This window comes from Rhinichthys klamathensis, unplaced genomic scaffold (assembly GCF_029890125.1).
Source record: "Rhinichthys klamathensis goyatoka isolate OS25496 unplaced genomic scaffold, OSU_Roscu_1.1 h1tg000020l_1, whole genome shotgun sequence".
Lineage (NCBI taxonomy): Eukaryota > Metazoa > Chordata > Actinopteri > Cypriniformes > Leuciscidae > Rhinichthys > Rhinichthys klamathensis.
The window spans coordinates 999,545-1,015,035 of record NW_026606571.1 but is presented as its reverse complement, the minus strand read 5'-3'; the positions used below and the strand labels follow the sequence as shown (position 1 = coordinate 1,015,035).

General features: G+C 42.6%; 1 protein-coding gene across 2 annotated transcripts in view; it reads right to left on the bottom strand.

Moving 5' to 3' along the window:
* Positions 1–15,491, bottom strand: part of arhgef25a (Rho guanine nucleotide exchange factor (GEF) 25a) — a 111,089-nt gene extending 95,598 nt beyond the window's left edge. For both annotated transcript variants that reach the window (XM_056239081.1, XM_056239092.1), the window contains exons 1-2: positions 15,223–15,491; positions 1,132–1,270 (exon numbers count right to left, since the gene is read on the bottom strand). In XM_056239081.1, the coding sequence (XP_056095056.1) occupies positions 1,132–1,270; positions 15,223–15,318 (235 nt within the window). In that variant the 5' untranslated portion in view covers positions 15,319–15,491. The remainder of the gene's footprint in view (positions 1–1,131; positions 1,271–15,222) is intronic.

Here is a 15,491-nt window from a genome sequence, read left to right as displayed (position 1 = left end):
ACAGGTAGTCCAACCCCAAACTCATGCCATTGGTTCAGCCACTGTTATTAATGTCCTGCTGAACGGAATGGTCAAACAAACAGAGCGATGTTTTGATAGCACCACAGTGTTTACACTTTTCAGGGAAATCAAACTAAGGCTTTAAATCTTAGGTGACATTATTTTCAGCCCATGATGAAACCATTATAATTCCATGTAAGCATGCTGATAGTGTTAACTGTATTTGTAAATATTTGGCAAACACTAAACACTGTAGGCCAAAATGTTTGTTTGTATTGTGGGTTGAGTCCAGCAGAAAGACGCCTTTTTCATATGGTTTTAGACCATAATAAGGATTTCACTCTGTCATTAAAGGACAAGTTCGGTATTTTACACTTAAAGCCTTGTTTTAAGATCGTTTCTGATGAAATAAAACGGTTAAGATTGAAATTTGGACACATGCTGCTGGCCCGAGAATTTTCGGTTTCTGTGGTTGTTCGGGGGGGAGGCGTTTGGAAAAATAGGTCCACAGTTTTACAACGAATGGTAAAACACCTGTTGAAAAGCATCTTTTGCAGCGATTTTTGTGTGAGCATATCAGTGAGCACCCCTGACCACTCGGTGAGTTTCACGTCTTTGTAAACTAAAGTTTAATGCGTTTTAGGAAGGATTGTTCCAGTGCACCTATGCAACCATTGTGGAGGTGGGGGGGTGCAACCACAGAAACCGAAAATTCTCGGGCCAGCAGCATGTGTCCAAATTTCAATCTTAACCGTTCTATTTCATCAGAAACGATCTTAAAACAGGGCTTTAAGTGTAAAATACCGAACTTGTCCTTTAAGTATATTGTGCACATCAAAACAACTCCCGATATCACATGTGGCAGGAGAGAGGCGTAGTTAAAACAGAAATGATAGCTGCTTTAAACAGGAAAATGGCCTTACATCAACATCAACACTGGCATGCACTCACTTGTTACTTAAGGTCAAGAAGACTGTGCCAAATCAGTTTTCAGACTCCATGTTTTTCTTGTTTTGTTTTTAAATGTGCCTTGGCTCCATATCCCTCACGTTGGAGTTGATCACTACCAACTCTTGTTGTGTATGTTTAACCTGCTAATACATTTGACCAAATATGGTTGTTGCATCTTACTTGCTCTGTCTCTTCTTCGGACTCTTTCCAGGCTGTCCCGGGACATATCATCCCAGTTCAGTCCCTCTGTGTCCCAAGGGGGTTGTTGTCCTGTCTTCCGTTCCTGCTTCACACTCAGGTGCTCAATACCCTCCGAGTTCTAAGACCAAAAATAAACAGTCACAAATTATACATAAAATGTGTATTTTTGTTAGAAGAACAACATCCCATTCCAGTGATGGCAAAGATTAATTTTGAGCAGCCATTACTCCAGTCTTCAATGTCACATGATCCTTAAGAAATCATTCTAATATGCTAATCTGGTGCTCATGAAACATTCTTATTATAACCATTGTTGTGCTGCTTAATATTTTTGTGTGAACCGTGATACATTTTTTTCAGGATTCTTTAATGTATAAAAAGTTTTTAAAGGTGCTCTATGTAACTTTTCTTCTAAAAGTAATCCTTTTTTTATTGCCTGTGTGTGAAGGGGTTGTAATCACACATTACAATGATCCACTTGTCTGGTTTTGCTATTACCTCTGAAGGCCAGTATTCCTATTTCTATGTGAAGTCTCCGGGTCGGATTTTCTGCGAAATCCATCGGATGTGACGTGCATGCGCGCTCCCGAGCCTCTCTCCTTTTTATATACAGTCTATGTGACGGCACTGCAGCTGACGACATGGAGTCTGATAACACCAAAAAACGACCTGCCTCCAGCACAACACACACTCCAACACAAACTCCACAGAAATATAAAAAACAAAACAAAAATGTATCTGCTGAAGCTCGTCAGGCCAAACGTGAATCGGATCGACTTAGGACGAAAACACGGATCAACATCGGCAGAGCGTTTGAATTATGGAGAGATTTTTATTGTGATAAATTACAAGTTTTCAGATATGCTGCAATAAATACACGAGCCACGAGCGCTCATGTAAAAATTGGTTGCAATCTGAAACATCACAGATAGAGGCCACTAAAAAATACATATAGCACCTTTAAAAAAGAGCATTTATTTTAAATAGATGCAAAGCGGAGGGTGCTTGGCTCCACAGAGTGCATTTTCATCAGCTACCACTTCTAGCATTCAATGAGAGCAGTGCATTAATATAGAACAGTGATTAAACTGACTTGGAACTACCAGTGCATTAAACGGATTTATTGCACACCTTCCAGTCATATACCTAATACCTATACCTATAGTTCTGGGTAGTAACAGATTATATGTGAACTAGATTACGTAATCAATCAGTAATCACATTTGAAATATTAAATACTTGTAATTAGATTATATTATGTTTTAAAATACTCATAATTAGATTACAGTTACCTTTTATTGATTACATGATTACTACTAATCACAGAATTGAAGTAAATTATTCATAATTCATTTATTCTCCCTAATTATTCTTTTTTTATCATTAAAATTTTCTTCTTTTTTAAAAAAGTTTGCTTATATTTATGTATATAAGCAAAATAAGTGTTTTTATTTTAAAATTACTTCTTTTAATTTAAAATTTAAAATATTTAATTAATTATTACTTAGCTTTTCATCAAAACGCTTCCAAACCTCTAGTTAGGGAACCCCTGAGGGAACCCCTAATGTAATGTTTAATGCATTTCATGTTTAAAAAAATGTTTTATCATTTCTTTCTCTTTGTATTATCAATATGGTACAAGATTATACTATTCAAATCAATGTTATAAACAAGTTGTCGAAAGTCATCTATGTGTAATGTAATAGATTACATTACTAACAACAATTTTTAATCATGTAATTTGTATTCAGTAAGACTACAATTTGTAAGTATTCTACCCAGCACATAGACTTAACATGGTCCCATAACCACATTTTTGCTCTTTATTTCCTTTTGTCATTCCAAACCCGTAAGACATTCAAACACAAATGAAGATCTTTTTAAACAAATCTGAGAGCTTTCTGTCCCTCCAATGACAGCTTATGCAACTACCACTTTCAAGTCCCAGAAAGGTAGTAAAGACATCGTAAAAGTAATCCATGTCTCTCCAGGGGTTTAACCTCACTTTTATAAAGCGACGTGAGTGCTTTTTTTGCTTTATTTACATCGCGACTACATGAAAAGAATTATAAAAAAACTGATTTGTGAGCTTTAGTGGAACTAAAGGTGTGAGAATAAACACGAAACACACATGATCGTTGTCATGCGGTGAATCCGGCCAATCGTGGAACAGTTGTGTCGTCATCAGAGCTCTTGCAGCCGCTCTTGAGAAGCTCTAGAGCTGAGTTCTCCGGCTAGTCTCGAATCGCTCTCGTGGTACTTTGATGGCATACGTCACAGTCACGTGGCGTCGGCGCTGTATCAAGTCGAACAAAATTTCTAACCGGTAGTGTTGTCAAAAGACCCGGTACTTCGGTACTAAAAATTTAAACCGTTACGGTACCAGCTTTTCTTAAGTACCGGTGGTACCGAAGTAGGGTTGCCGCGGTGAGGAAAATTTCCCACCGGTTAATCGACGTGTCACAACACCGGTAATCCCGGTGTCACCGTGGGGGGCGGGGCGGGGGGGGGTAAATAGCTTTTAAATGCGTGCGCGTTATACTTTCACTTTCGAAATAAGCGTCAATTGGCAATTCAGCGTCAATTGCTTGAATGGACAAAAAAACAACAACTCGGCTCGCTGATAATAAAACGGGGTTAAATAGCTTTTAAATGCGTGCGCGTTATACTTTCACTTTCGAAATAAGCGTCAATTGGCAATTCAGCGTCAATTGCTTGAATGGACAAAAAAACAACAACTCGGCTCGCTAAAAATAAAACTTTTATTTATAGACAGAACTTTTATTAGCATAACGAACGAATAAAAATAACCCCATGCATAGGCTGAAAATCGTCAAACTGTGGGCCCAAACAAATAAGAACCATAAAACGTTTATTAACGAATAAGAAAATAAAACAGGCCTAAATAAATTACACATTCCGCCATTATCTTGCTTTTCTTTAATTTGACTCGTTCTCATCTCCACACGTGCTAAATGGAATCCTGATGCTTGCTGATCTGTGACGTGACTGGCTCTTGGCACGCACTGCGCAGTTCAGTTTTTAATTATAATGTATGCTCTCTTCTGAACTAAATAATTGATAATTATTATTTTTAATTAATTCAAATAAATATTTTAGCAAAAACGAATACTTTAAAAAAGTCAAGACATCGCGGTGTCACGGTGGGAAAGTGATGTCACCGGTGATGGGGCTTAAAACCGGTAACACCGTCAACACCGTCTATCGCGGCAAGCCTATACCGAAGTACCAGGTTAATTTGGTTCTTGATGCGTTGTCCGAAAGGTGCACAGATGCGTCCTCTTCATAAAAAACACTACATGGCGATCGGTGGCGCTGCTAATGCAGTGGCTCTGAATCCACTTGTTGACAAGAAAGGAGGAAAGAGCCACATATGGAAATATTTTGGATTAGGCTAATGTTGCCATAAGGGGCCGTTCACATAGCCGTTTTTTGCGCGTGCAAATTCGTTATTTCAAATGTAGGCGCGCGGCAAGCGTGCTCATAATAGAAGCTTTTCAGTTAGAACCAAGCGGCAAACTCCTAGCCTGGTTAAAACCAGACCATTCTCAGTTGTAACTGAGTTATGGTCTGGCAAAGCGTCATAGACAAATCATTTCCAGAGGGGCGTAACCAACGGACGTCGCGGATAGACCTAGAACCAATCAGAGCGATGAAGGAGATGACGTATGCAGAGTGGTGGAGAATCTCCGAGTGTTGTTCTTTGCTCGGTTTTTAACAAAAAGGAAACGTTCAAATCGCTTAAAACAGACGCGATAGCTGATTCGAACGAGTGATGTTCAACGGCGGCATCCATCTTTGTAATGTAGGCTACAAAATCTGCTTCAAAATCCCAGCGCTGCCGTCATCGTGTAAAGCCCGCCCCAACGTTTCTGATTGGTGCCGCGATTTCGACGGATTGGAAATGGGCTTGAATGATCGAGCTCTTTGCCAGACTAACTTTCAGAGCAAATCTAAATTTGCCGGAAGTTGTCTGGGTTATCCCAGGCTAGCAACCTCCCTGTCTCTCTCTTGAAACCAACACGGAAGTTAATTAAACTGCAATTCATCGACTGGCTGCTTGAGGCTGGATGCAAAAGTTAATGTTAAAATGCTCAATTTTACAGCAGAAAAAACAAAATTTCTTTGCATTAAACAAAGTTTACACAGCCTGGTGAAAAAAGTGGTTTTGGTCTATATAAGTTAGCTAATTTTGCCCTTCATGACAACTGTGAGGGGGGTGACTTTTTTTATAACTCATCCGTTTAAATTAAAGTTCTGCATAATTAAGGCCGTGGCCACTTGAGTGACAGGTGAATAGGCCCTTTTCACATGACGTCACACAACTTCCGTTCTGACTCAAAGCAGTGTATGTTTACTTCCGCCGGCATAGTGGAACGCGTTACCAAAGAGTATTTGACGCGATGGAGTTTACACAGTCTCTTCAACACCTGCCAAAAATACATCTAGATAATGTACAGCGACTTGCAGACAAATTTTCCCTTACAACCACTGATCTATATAATGACATTCTATATAGATCAGTGCTTACAACACGTTCCAAGCTTGACAAAGGATATAAATTCTTCATTGAGCAGTACTTGTTTGCGTTAGTGTCTTACCTTTACCCCAGTCATTCCAGGGGAATCTAGATGGCGTTGCTCCTTTCTTAATCCTGGTTCGTCCACTGGTCGTACATATATCCTCTGGGGTAAAGTGCTGACTACACACGTAAGTGCTCCCACGGAGGATTTTAAAACTCGGGCCCTCGTCTCTTTTGATCGCCCTAACCCAACGTGCACGTATTTCAGCGTCCACTGGAAAATCGTGGAAACTTAAATAAGGAAATGTATGTTTGTTGTTTGAACAACAAGGAACACTACAATAGCATCTACAAGATGACTGTGCCATGCTTATTGGATGGGAAACTGTTAAAAAATGGACACAGGAATGAAATGAATGATAAATCACATCAGCATATGGAAATGGTTTGACATTTAGTGCTAGCTTTGATAAAAATTTAACACTTGTTAGTAAACTTCTGGCAATACACGGGCTGACCGTGATTAACAGTTATCTTGGTGTCACACGCAATAGGTTACTGGAAATGATCATTAACGTCATCAAAGTAATCTAAATATAAGAACCAATAATGCTACATACATAAACATTATTATTATTTTAATTTTAACTTTCGTGTTGTTGGTGATCAACTTATGCGTTTTCCTGAAGTAACTTTAACCAGCGCGCGCAAGTTAAAACGGAAGTATGTTTACACTGCTTTGCGGAAAAGCGGAAGTTATCTGACGTCATTGTGAAAAGGGCCTATTGCGGCTGCTGTCACTGGCACTGCTAGCCGTTTGTCTACTGTTAGCCGTCATGTCACCTCAGCTAATCCCAGCTAATCGGGATTATTTAATAAAATTTAATACACGCATTATACCTTCGCCCACGCCTTTGGATTCCGTCGTAGGGATGGCTCGATACCACAATTTTGGCTTCGGTACGATACCAGAACCTAATACCTCGGTATCGATACTAAATCGATACCACAGGTAAAAAAAAAAAAAAAACAGTCTCAAAATTTAAGTGACACTTAAAAAACACTGCTTGAAATTCTCCACTACCAAATGTGCAAAGAAAATGTATCAAATTGTAAAAAAAAAAAAAAAAAAAAAATCAGTCAGGGAACATACAGTAGTCAGTTAAATTTTGATTTTGAAAAAAAAAAAAAAACTGAAATTATACAATTAAAATAGGTTAATATCTATAATAATAGATTTACATATAATAACAATGATAGAATAATGAAATGACATGTAAACCATTAGCTGTCATGCATCAACAAATATTTATCAACATTTATTGCATTTATTCATCTTGGTTTGGTTACTGTTTGGGTTCATATTAGTTTAATGCATTGCATAAAGTAATGTTAACATGCTAAAAACATGTATTAGTAAATTTAATTTTCTAGGTCATTTAATTACTGATTGATATAGATTAATAAATGCTATATTACTGTTAGGTCAGGTTACCTAATGAATGTTGACAAATGTAGCTTAATTGTAATATTAGTAATATTCATATTACTACTGTTACTCTCTCCCTCTCTCGGCTTATTGCTCTAGGGGTCGCCACAGCGGCACTAATATGCCATTCATTTTACTATCACTAATACTAAAATTCATATTATTCACATTTTTATTCTTTATTCATTCAAATTAAATTAATATATGTTTGTTTGAAAGTGCAAAAATGATGAGACCTAAACTTAATTGGTAGCGTGTCATGCAAGCAGATTTGAGCTTTCGTGTTTACCGTATCATATATAATTGATAAGCTCTTATGTATGTGCGCTGTTCAATAAAAGTCTAAATTAAATCAGTTGAATGATGGACTAACCTGTCGATCTCTGAACTCTTTGAACAAGTCAAGATGAGCAACTGACAAGTCAAGTGCTATAGGCAGATTTGATGTGTTGCCTCCCCGTTTGCAGAGTGGTGAATTGAGATCTGTTTCTTTACTTTTCTCATTACTTTTGTTGGCAAAGTAATACGCCTTATTTCACTCATACTGCTCTCTCTATTTATTAATTTCGGGCGTGTAGAAATTCGAATGAGCTTCGTTTGATCCATCGTGTTCCTCTGTTGTCACCGTTTGCCGGTTTCGCGTGACCCGCGTCAGTTTAGGTAGCGCACTGCCGCCTAGCGGTGAACTTCGAAACAGCAGCGCATCAAATACCGAATTGAACAAAATTATGATATTGTACCGTTTGAAATATAATATATATCGGTATTTTTGCAGTACCGGTATACCGCGCATCCCTATTCCGTCGTTGTCGAGTATCGAGAGAACAGCGCTGTTCCCTTTCGAAGGGAACTCAACAATACGTCATCGACGTTATGGGGAACGCCTCAGGCGTGACAGGTGTCTGAAATCACTATCAAATCACGTCAATCACATTGACCGGCGACAGCCCGTGAATCATTAGCGTGAATGATTAACGTGCGACCTGGAAATATATAAGGGCGCCTTGCAAACATGACAAATCATCTTTTCGTCTTCAGGGACTGTTTTGTCTGTAACTGCTTTGAAAATCAGGTAATTATGAAATGCTTTCAGAAGTGTGCAGACCCGTGCCCAAGATATTTGTAGCCGGGTGACACACGTGAACTGTGCATTTTTTGTCTGGGAAGGAAGACGCGCACAGGCGGTTCTCGAGGGAACTGCCTGTACAAATTGTGATCGCGCCTGTCCCTCTTCTCGAGAGAAGAGGGTTCAGCGTCTGGATGTCACAGATGAAGCTCGCCGATCGCCTTGAGAGGGGTGTAATCCTCTCAGACGATGCGGCGGCTGATGAGAAGCTGCAATTGGATGAAGTTTTTCAAAAAAGAAAAAAAGGGAAAACTTAGTCCGGCAGCAAGCGCTCTCCCGGACAAACAGGAGATGGCTGATGAGGGTGGAAATAATAAAATATTTTCCTGTATCTTCTCAGCCACCCTGCCCCGGCCGTCCTCGAGCCATCCCTCGACCGGGGGCCCGAGCGGAGCGAGACCCGTGTGTAGGAAGCCAGCGTGTCGCGGTTCTCCTTCCCCATGGTGAGGCTGGGCTCATGGTTAGAACAATGTTCTGATGGCCCGCCTCGGCTTGGTTAGTGAGAGTGCCTCTTTCAGGTATGTAAAGGTGGTAGACCCCATGTTCATGAAGAACTGTCTGGTGAGTCTTCACTTTGCATGCCGCAGGTGAGCTGCTGGTCTTTTCAAGGAGTATATTTTTTGTGATAAAAAATAACATATTTCTCTTTACAGACCTCGTTCCCTGTATAAAGAGTTATGGGGTCAGGTCAAGGTAATAAAGGTAAGGTAACTTTATTGGATTATTAGGGCCCTGAAGTTCCCCGTTAGGTGGCCAGAATGATAACTATGTTAGCCTTCGGGCTACTAGCCACCTCAGGGTAGAGTAGTTGGTCTCTCTCTGATAGAATGTTTACTTAGAGTGTTGACTGACGCTAGAGCTTCAGATAGATCTAATGTCCGGCCCATGGGACCGTTTTGACTTTTCTGAGTATTTCGCCCCTTGAGCTCTGTTGAGTTTTCATTAGGTTGAGCGTTCTGCAGCCCTTTGTATGGAATAATACAGACTATATTCTTTAGTAGGCTGTGGCTCCTCTGAGCCCTCAGATAGATCTATGCTTACAGGTTGGCCCTCACCAGGGCCGCCTCTGTAGCTGGCCTAGGCTGTGCCAGGGATATTAGAGGCGTTCTGCTAAAATTAGCATTTCTTCCTCTGACCCTTCACTTTGTGAATGTAGGTTTTGGCATCCCTGTATAATCAGCCTCCTCCCATGGGAGTCGTTAGGCCAAGGCCCGCCCCCTTCTCTGCATTCTGGGGTGACTAGAGTAATGCAGCGTGGTGCAGAGGATGGTTTATAAGGACATGGTAGGCCTCAGTTAGGCCTCCGTGGTATATAAGTCCTTTTGAGCAGGGTTAGGCCGTCTTTCGCTTCACGAAGAAGACTGAGTCTCCTGCCCGACCCTGCCGTGCAGAACTGGCCTACGGATTTAGGCCGCCAGTGTAGGCTTCACTAATACCTTGCTGAGCTACTGCTCAGGCTGTGGGTTGTAAGTGGTTGGCTTTCATTCAAGCCCCACTCCCCTAGGTTGGGCACAGATGTTTTTCTGTTACCCCTAGAGCCGCTGGCAGGCCCGCACCCTGGTAAACTCAGGGTGAGGTGTGAGTATTCCCCTGTGATTCAGGGTAGGTCTGAGCACTTCACTCCCAGTTCTGTTTTTATCCTACCTCGCACTACTATGGCTCGGGTCGAGTATGAAGTAAGCCTTCACTTCTTCTTTGGTCGAAGTTCGCTCCCCTGAAGCCAGAGCATTGCCCTGTGCTGACGCCCATGCATAGATGGTAGGCCCCTGACTAACTGGGGCCTCCACTGAGGCAGAGTGACGTATGTTGTACTCCCCTTGTTCTAAGGGTATTAGCTCTCTATGCTGAGTACACTGCCATGGGCAATGTGATTAGGCACCAGGATGCTGTAGGCGCTGTGTAAACAGCTTATCTGCCAACGAAGGCTGCGCCATCAGGTAGTAGGCCTCAGCAGGCCTCCTTGTATGAGCAGCCCCCAAGAGGGCGCTATAGGCTACTTCTCGAGAGAATTGGTTGGCCTTGGTGGTTCGGGCAGTTGACTCACCGGTGGGTAGTAGGCCTTAAACAGGCCTCCTCGGAGGTGAGTCCCAACATTGTGGGTCATGCTTTAATGCCGCTACAGGTAGCTAGCCGTACTAGGCCTCCTGTGGGTGGGCCCAATAGTTACATTGGTGTAGTATGGTTCCCAACAGTGTTCCTTTGTAGCAGAATTGACTTGCTATCAGCTAGTAGGCCCAACCGGGCCTCCCTGATAGGCGAGTCCCCAGCTGGCTGGCCTTAGCAGGCCGCCTTGGAACTGTCAACCGGACTCAGCTACCAGTTGCTATCAGGTAGTAGGCCCCTCAGGCCTCCCTGAGGGTGAATTCCCACTTAAGATGGTTATCAGGTAGTAGGCCTCACCAGGCCTCCCTGAAGAGACAAGCCCAAGGACGGGCAACTGGACAGCTAGCCTGGCTTACTATCGGGTAGCAGTAAAAAGCTCCCAGATATTATGGCTGTCAGGTAGTAGGCCTCACTAGGCCTCCCTGAAAACGAGTTCCCACATGCTGTGATTATCAGGTAGCAGGCCTCACCAGGCCTCCCTGAGGGTGAGTTCCCCACGTACTATCGCTATCAGGTAGTAGGCCTCTCTAGGCCTCCCTGTAGGTGACCACATACTGTTGCTATCAGGTAGTAGGCCTTACCAGGCCTCCCTGAAGGTGAGTTCCCACAGACTGTAGCAATCAGGTAGTAGGCCTCACCAGGCCTCCCTGAAGGTGAGCTCCCCACATACTGTGGTTGTAAGGTAGCAGGCCTCACCAGGCCTCCCTGAAGGTGAGCTCCCCACATACTGTGGTTGTAAGGTAGCAGGCCTCACCGGGCCTCCCTGAAGGTGAGCTCCCCACATACTGTGGTTGTAGGGTAGCAGGCCTCACCGGGCCTCCCTGAAGGTGAGTTCCCACATACTGTGGTTATCAGGTAGTAGGCCTCTCTAGGCCTCCCTGTGGGTGACCACATACTGTTGCTATCAGGTAGTAGGCCTTACCAGGCCTCCCTGAAGGTGAGTTCCCACAGACTGTAGCAATCAGGTAGTAGGCCTCACCAGGCCTCCCTGAAGGTGAGCTCCCCACATACTGTGGTTGTAAGGTAGCAGGCCTCACCAGGCCTCCCTGAAGGTGAGCTCCCCACATACTGTGGTTGTAAGGTAGCAGGCCTCACCAGGCCTCCCTGAAGGTGAGCTCCCCACATACTGTGGTTATCAGGTAGTAGGCCTCTCCGGGCCTCCCTGTAATGTTTCTCTAATGGTGCTGGGTTTATGAAGCTAGTGGCCTCTTGCTATCAGTTTCAGCTAGCCTTAATAGGCAGCTGCTGAGGGCGAGCTTGCGCCCTGGCTCGCTAAAGTGTTTATTCTCTGCTATTTGTTCCCTCCTGGAACCTTTCCTGCCTACAGCCTGGTTTGCCTACCAGGCAGACCTTGTGCTCCCCTCACTGAGGGTCTCTATGAGCATGCGGCTTCCTGAGTCTGGTCAGACGGTCGTAGGCCTCTTGTGAGGCCTCCCGGTTAGATCAGCCATTAGGCCTTCACAGGCCTCCTCAGTGTTTGCAAACACTGGGTTGATCCATGGATCGAGTAGAGAAACTCCCCTCGCTAGCAAGGGTCATAAAGCACTATGCTGAGTCATACTCTCCGGGATATCCCGTCTCTGAGATCCGGGCCGAGTGGTTCACTGCCAGCGTCGCAGTCCCTCGGGTTGGATGCCTTACTTAAGGCTTTTTTCCAGAGGCTCTGTCTTCGGACAGACAGGAAGTGGCCAGACTAAGTGTCTATGTATCTGACGCCAGGTCAGGCCGTCCTGGTGGCATATCGGGGTGAGTACGTTCACCTGAATAGTGACTGGCTGGGGTTCCTTCGGATTCCCTAGCCACATTCCCTAGAAGGGGCCCCTTCTAATTGAAGTTGTGGTCCTAGGCCTTTGAGCAGGCCCAGGTAGGCTTTCATTTAACTATGTTTATGGAGGTTTTCCTGTTAGGCTTATAGCTTGGGCTATGACCGTAGGGAATGCTGTCACTGACAGCCCAGTGTGACCTGAGGGTGAGTGGTTCTAGCATTTCATTTGAATTTGCTGGTTCGGACAGTTGTCACTGCCTGAGGGCATGCACTCCCCTCAGCATGGCGGCGTGGGTATATCGTTCCCCATAACGTCGATGACGTATTGTTGAGTTCCCTTCGAAAGGGAACGTCTCAGGTTACAAATGTAACCTTTGTTCCCTGAGAACAGGGAACGAGACAATACGTCTCCCTGCCATGCCTCGGGGCTTGCCTGCCGTACAGTCCCTTCAGACGATAAGGTGATTTGTCATGTTTGCAAGGCGCCCTTATATACTTCCAGGTCGCACGTTAATCATTCACGCTAATGATTCACGGGCTGTCGCCGGTCAATGTGATTGACGTGATTTGATAGTGATTTCAGACACCTGTCACGCCTGAGGCGTTCCCCATAACGTCGATGACGTATTGTCTCGTTCCCTGTTCTCAGGGAACAAAGGTTACATTTGTAACCTGAGACGTTTTTCAGTTTTTTTCCTGTGAACTTGCACTCATGGATGTCTGATAATTTCGTTGCTTTTTTTGGAGTTTTCAGATTTAAAAACGTCTAAGTTATAGATATAGGCTACTCTCGTTCTGCGGTACCGTTGCTCTCATGGAACAGATAAGTTAGAGTAAAAAAGTAGGCCTACCTTCAGATGAAATCCTGCAGGTGTCAGTGCTTTCTCTCCGTCTATGCAATAGATGCACACCCTTGAATGAGCGCGGATTTGTAGTGCATTTACTTGAACTTCTTAGGTAATATCTATGGTTTAACCCATTTGAGAGGCGGCCAAAATCAGAATTTAAAATGGACCGAGCTCTCTACGAACTTTACGTGCGATGCCGCGCTGACTGACATATAGGCATGAATCACTGTCAAACGCACACGCTCAGTCAGAGTAATATTGTAAGTTACATGATAATACATTTTGAGATATTTGGCATGCTAAATATCTGAACCTGTCGGCGATTCAAAATCCTGCTGTGTAAAAGTATTCTGAATGAAAACTACATCGGGCGATGACCTACAGCCAATGAGAGATACAGGACTTCGGGGAGGAGTTATAGACTAGAATATCAGTATTTTAATATATCAAACAGAAATAAAGCACAAACATTTGCTTGACCAGCAGCAACCGCAGCACATTGCAAAATTATTTATTTACCCCCAACTCTCTGCAGAACAATCGTTGTGTCCCCTCGTCTCACCAACCATTTCCTGCTGCATAGGCCTACTCTGTTTCCCCCCTCCTTTTCGCTGCAAATCAGCGCACAGGCAATTTGGATCGCAAGCTTCTTGCGGGCTATCGTTTTTAATATTTTTAAAATATTTTGAGTCTCACGCATGCATGATCTTGCGTTATTTCCTTATCACTTCTCGCGTTTGGTTATGAAGTTGGCGGACCAGACATGTCGGCGATTCTTTCTTTTGTAAAGTCATGCAGTGTGAACCCCCCTGCCTTGTCGCTGATTTCGGGCATTTGTCGGTGATCTCCCAAAACCTGTCGGCAAGCCTAAAATCAGTGTGAACTCGGCATAACTGCAAAAATGTAACAATATTTTAGTAATTTTTAAAAATCCAATAGACTGATATTGAAATGTTACATTTTAGATCACATTTACTTGTATGTTCTTAGCAGACGATTTTCTACCAAATTGTTTTAACATTCCTCACACAAATGTTTTCCTCCTCAGACTTTACTTTGGCAAGGGCAGTGGAACTGAAAACACAAAAGTGGTATTTTAAACCATAGATATATATATACATTCTATGTTTTAAACCCACTTATATGGGTTAATTTTAAATAAGATGGTAGCCTAATATGTAAAAATATGTATATATATATTTTGCCTGTCAATCATTCCCTTGTTTGTTGTCTTACAGTTTGAGTGACAGGTTCATTAGAGTGATTTTGAAGAAAAAAATGGTAATTGAGGGGGGGGGAAATGTAAAACTTTTTTGAATCCCATAAAGAACAGTAAACAGACAGTTAGACCTACTGCTTGACAGCTGTTTTAAGAAGACTGCATGCATGTGTGTGTTTATGAGGAAATGTCTTAATCAGTGCTAGTTTCCTGCTCCTGCAAGTGCTCTAAATTCCTCTAAAACACCCAGGAGAGTATAGGCTATCTTCCGTGTCACTGCAAACTGGTCACTCTGTTCAGGAGAGTATAGGCTATCTTCCGTGTCACTGCAAACTGGTCACTCTGTTCTTGTTACCCCAAATGTTTTTCTGTCATTCTTTGACTGACTTCGTTGTTTATCCCTCCATTCTTTTCCTATCTGTGATGTGTTCTTCCTTTGATGGATTTTATTGTTATGACAATTTTAAATATGAATGTTCATAAATAAAGGGTCATTTAATCTTTATATAAATTCTGAAGCTTTACACATAACAGGACACACTTCACATTGCACGTTTAATTGTTCATCTGTCATTTCTTATCCTCAAATGAACAAATACACATTCTGGAGCATGTTTGCAAAAAGTTTGCTTATTTTTTATGACTTGAAAAATAGAACTCTGACTTTAGTCTTGAAAAATAACAGCAACTGACTCTTTTTGCTCCGTGAATTATGGTTATGACCACGCTTAGTTTCAGTACATTTAAAATACATGTGGATTGTTCTACAAACACGTAAAACCAGCTGCGTTCATCATTTGGACTTATATGTGAATACATATCAAAACAAACTTTGCTTAAAATAAAACCAAAAGTCAACCAAAAATGATTACAGACATCAATTGGTATAATTGTGCAATGGTCACATGTGTTGCATGAATATTGTTTACAAAGTGAACAACTTAGTGCAAAGGTGAAAGGCCAAACAAGTTACTCACCCACTTCTGATTGGGTATCGCCAGAGATGTCAGCATATCCGCCATAGCACCCAAAATCTGATCGGTTCGTCCTTGGTTCTTTGGAAGAGCCTTCATATTCCAGCAGCCTCTGTCAATGTGACTCTCCTTGTCGATACTCCCTCCCTCCTTCAAAACCCCTGTCTTTCTTATGGTTTGTCGTGCCAGAGCTTTGATTCGCAGCCCAGCTTCAAATTTGTATGATCCTCTGGAATGCTCTTGCACATAAATGATGAATTACGGAGGAGGAT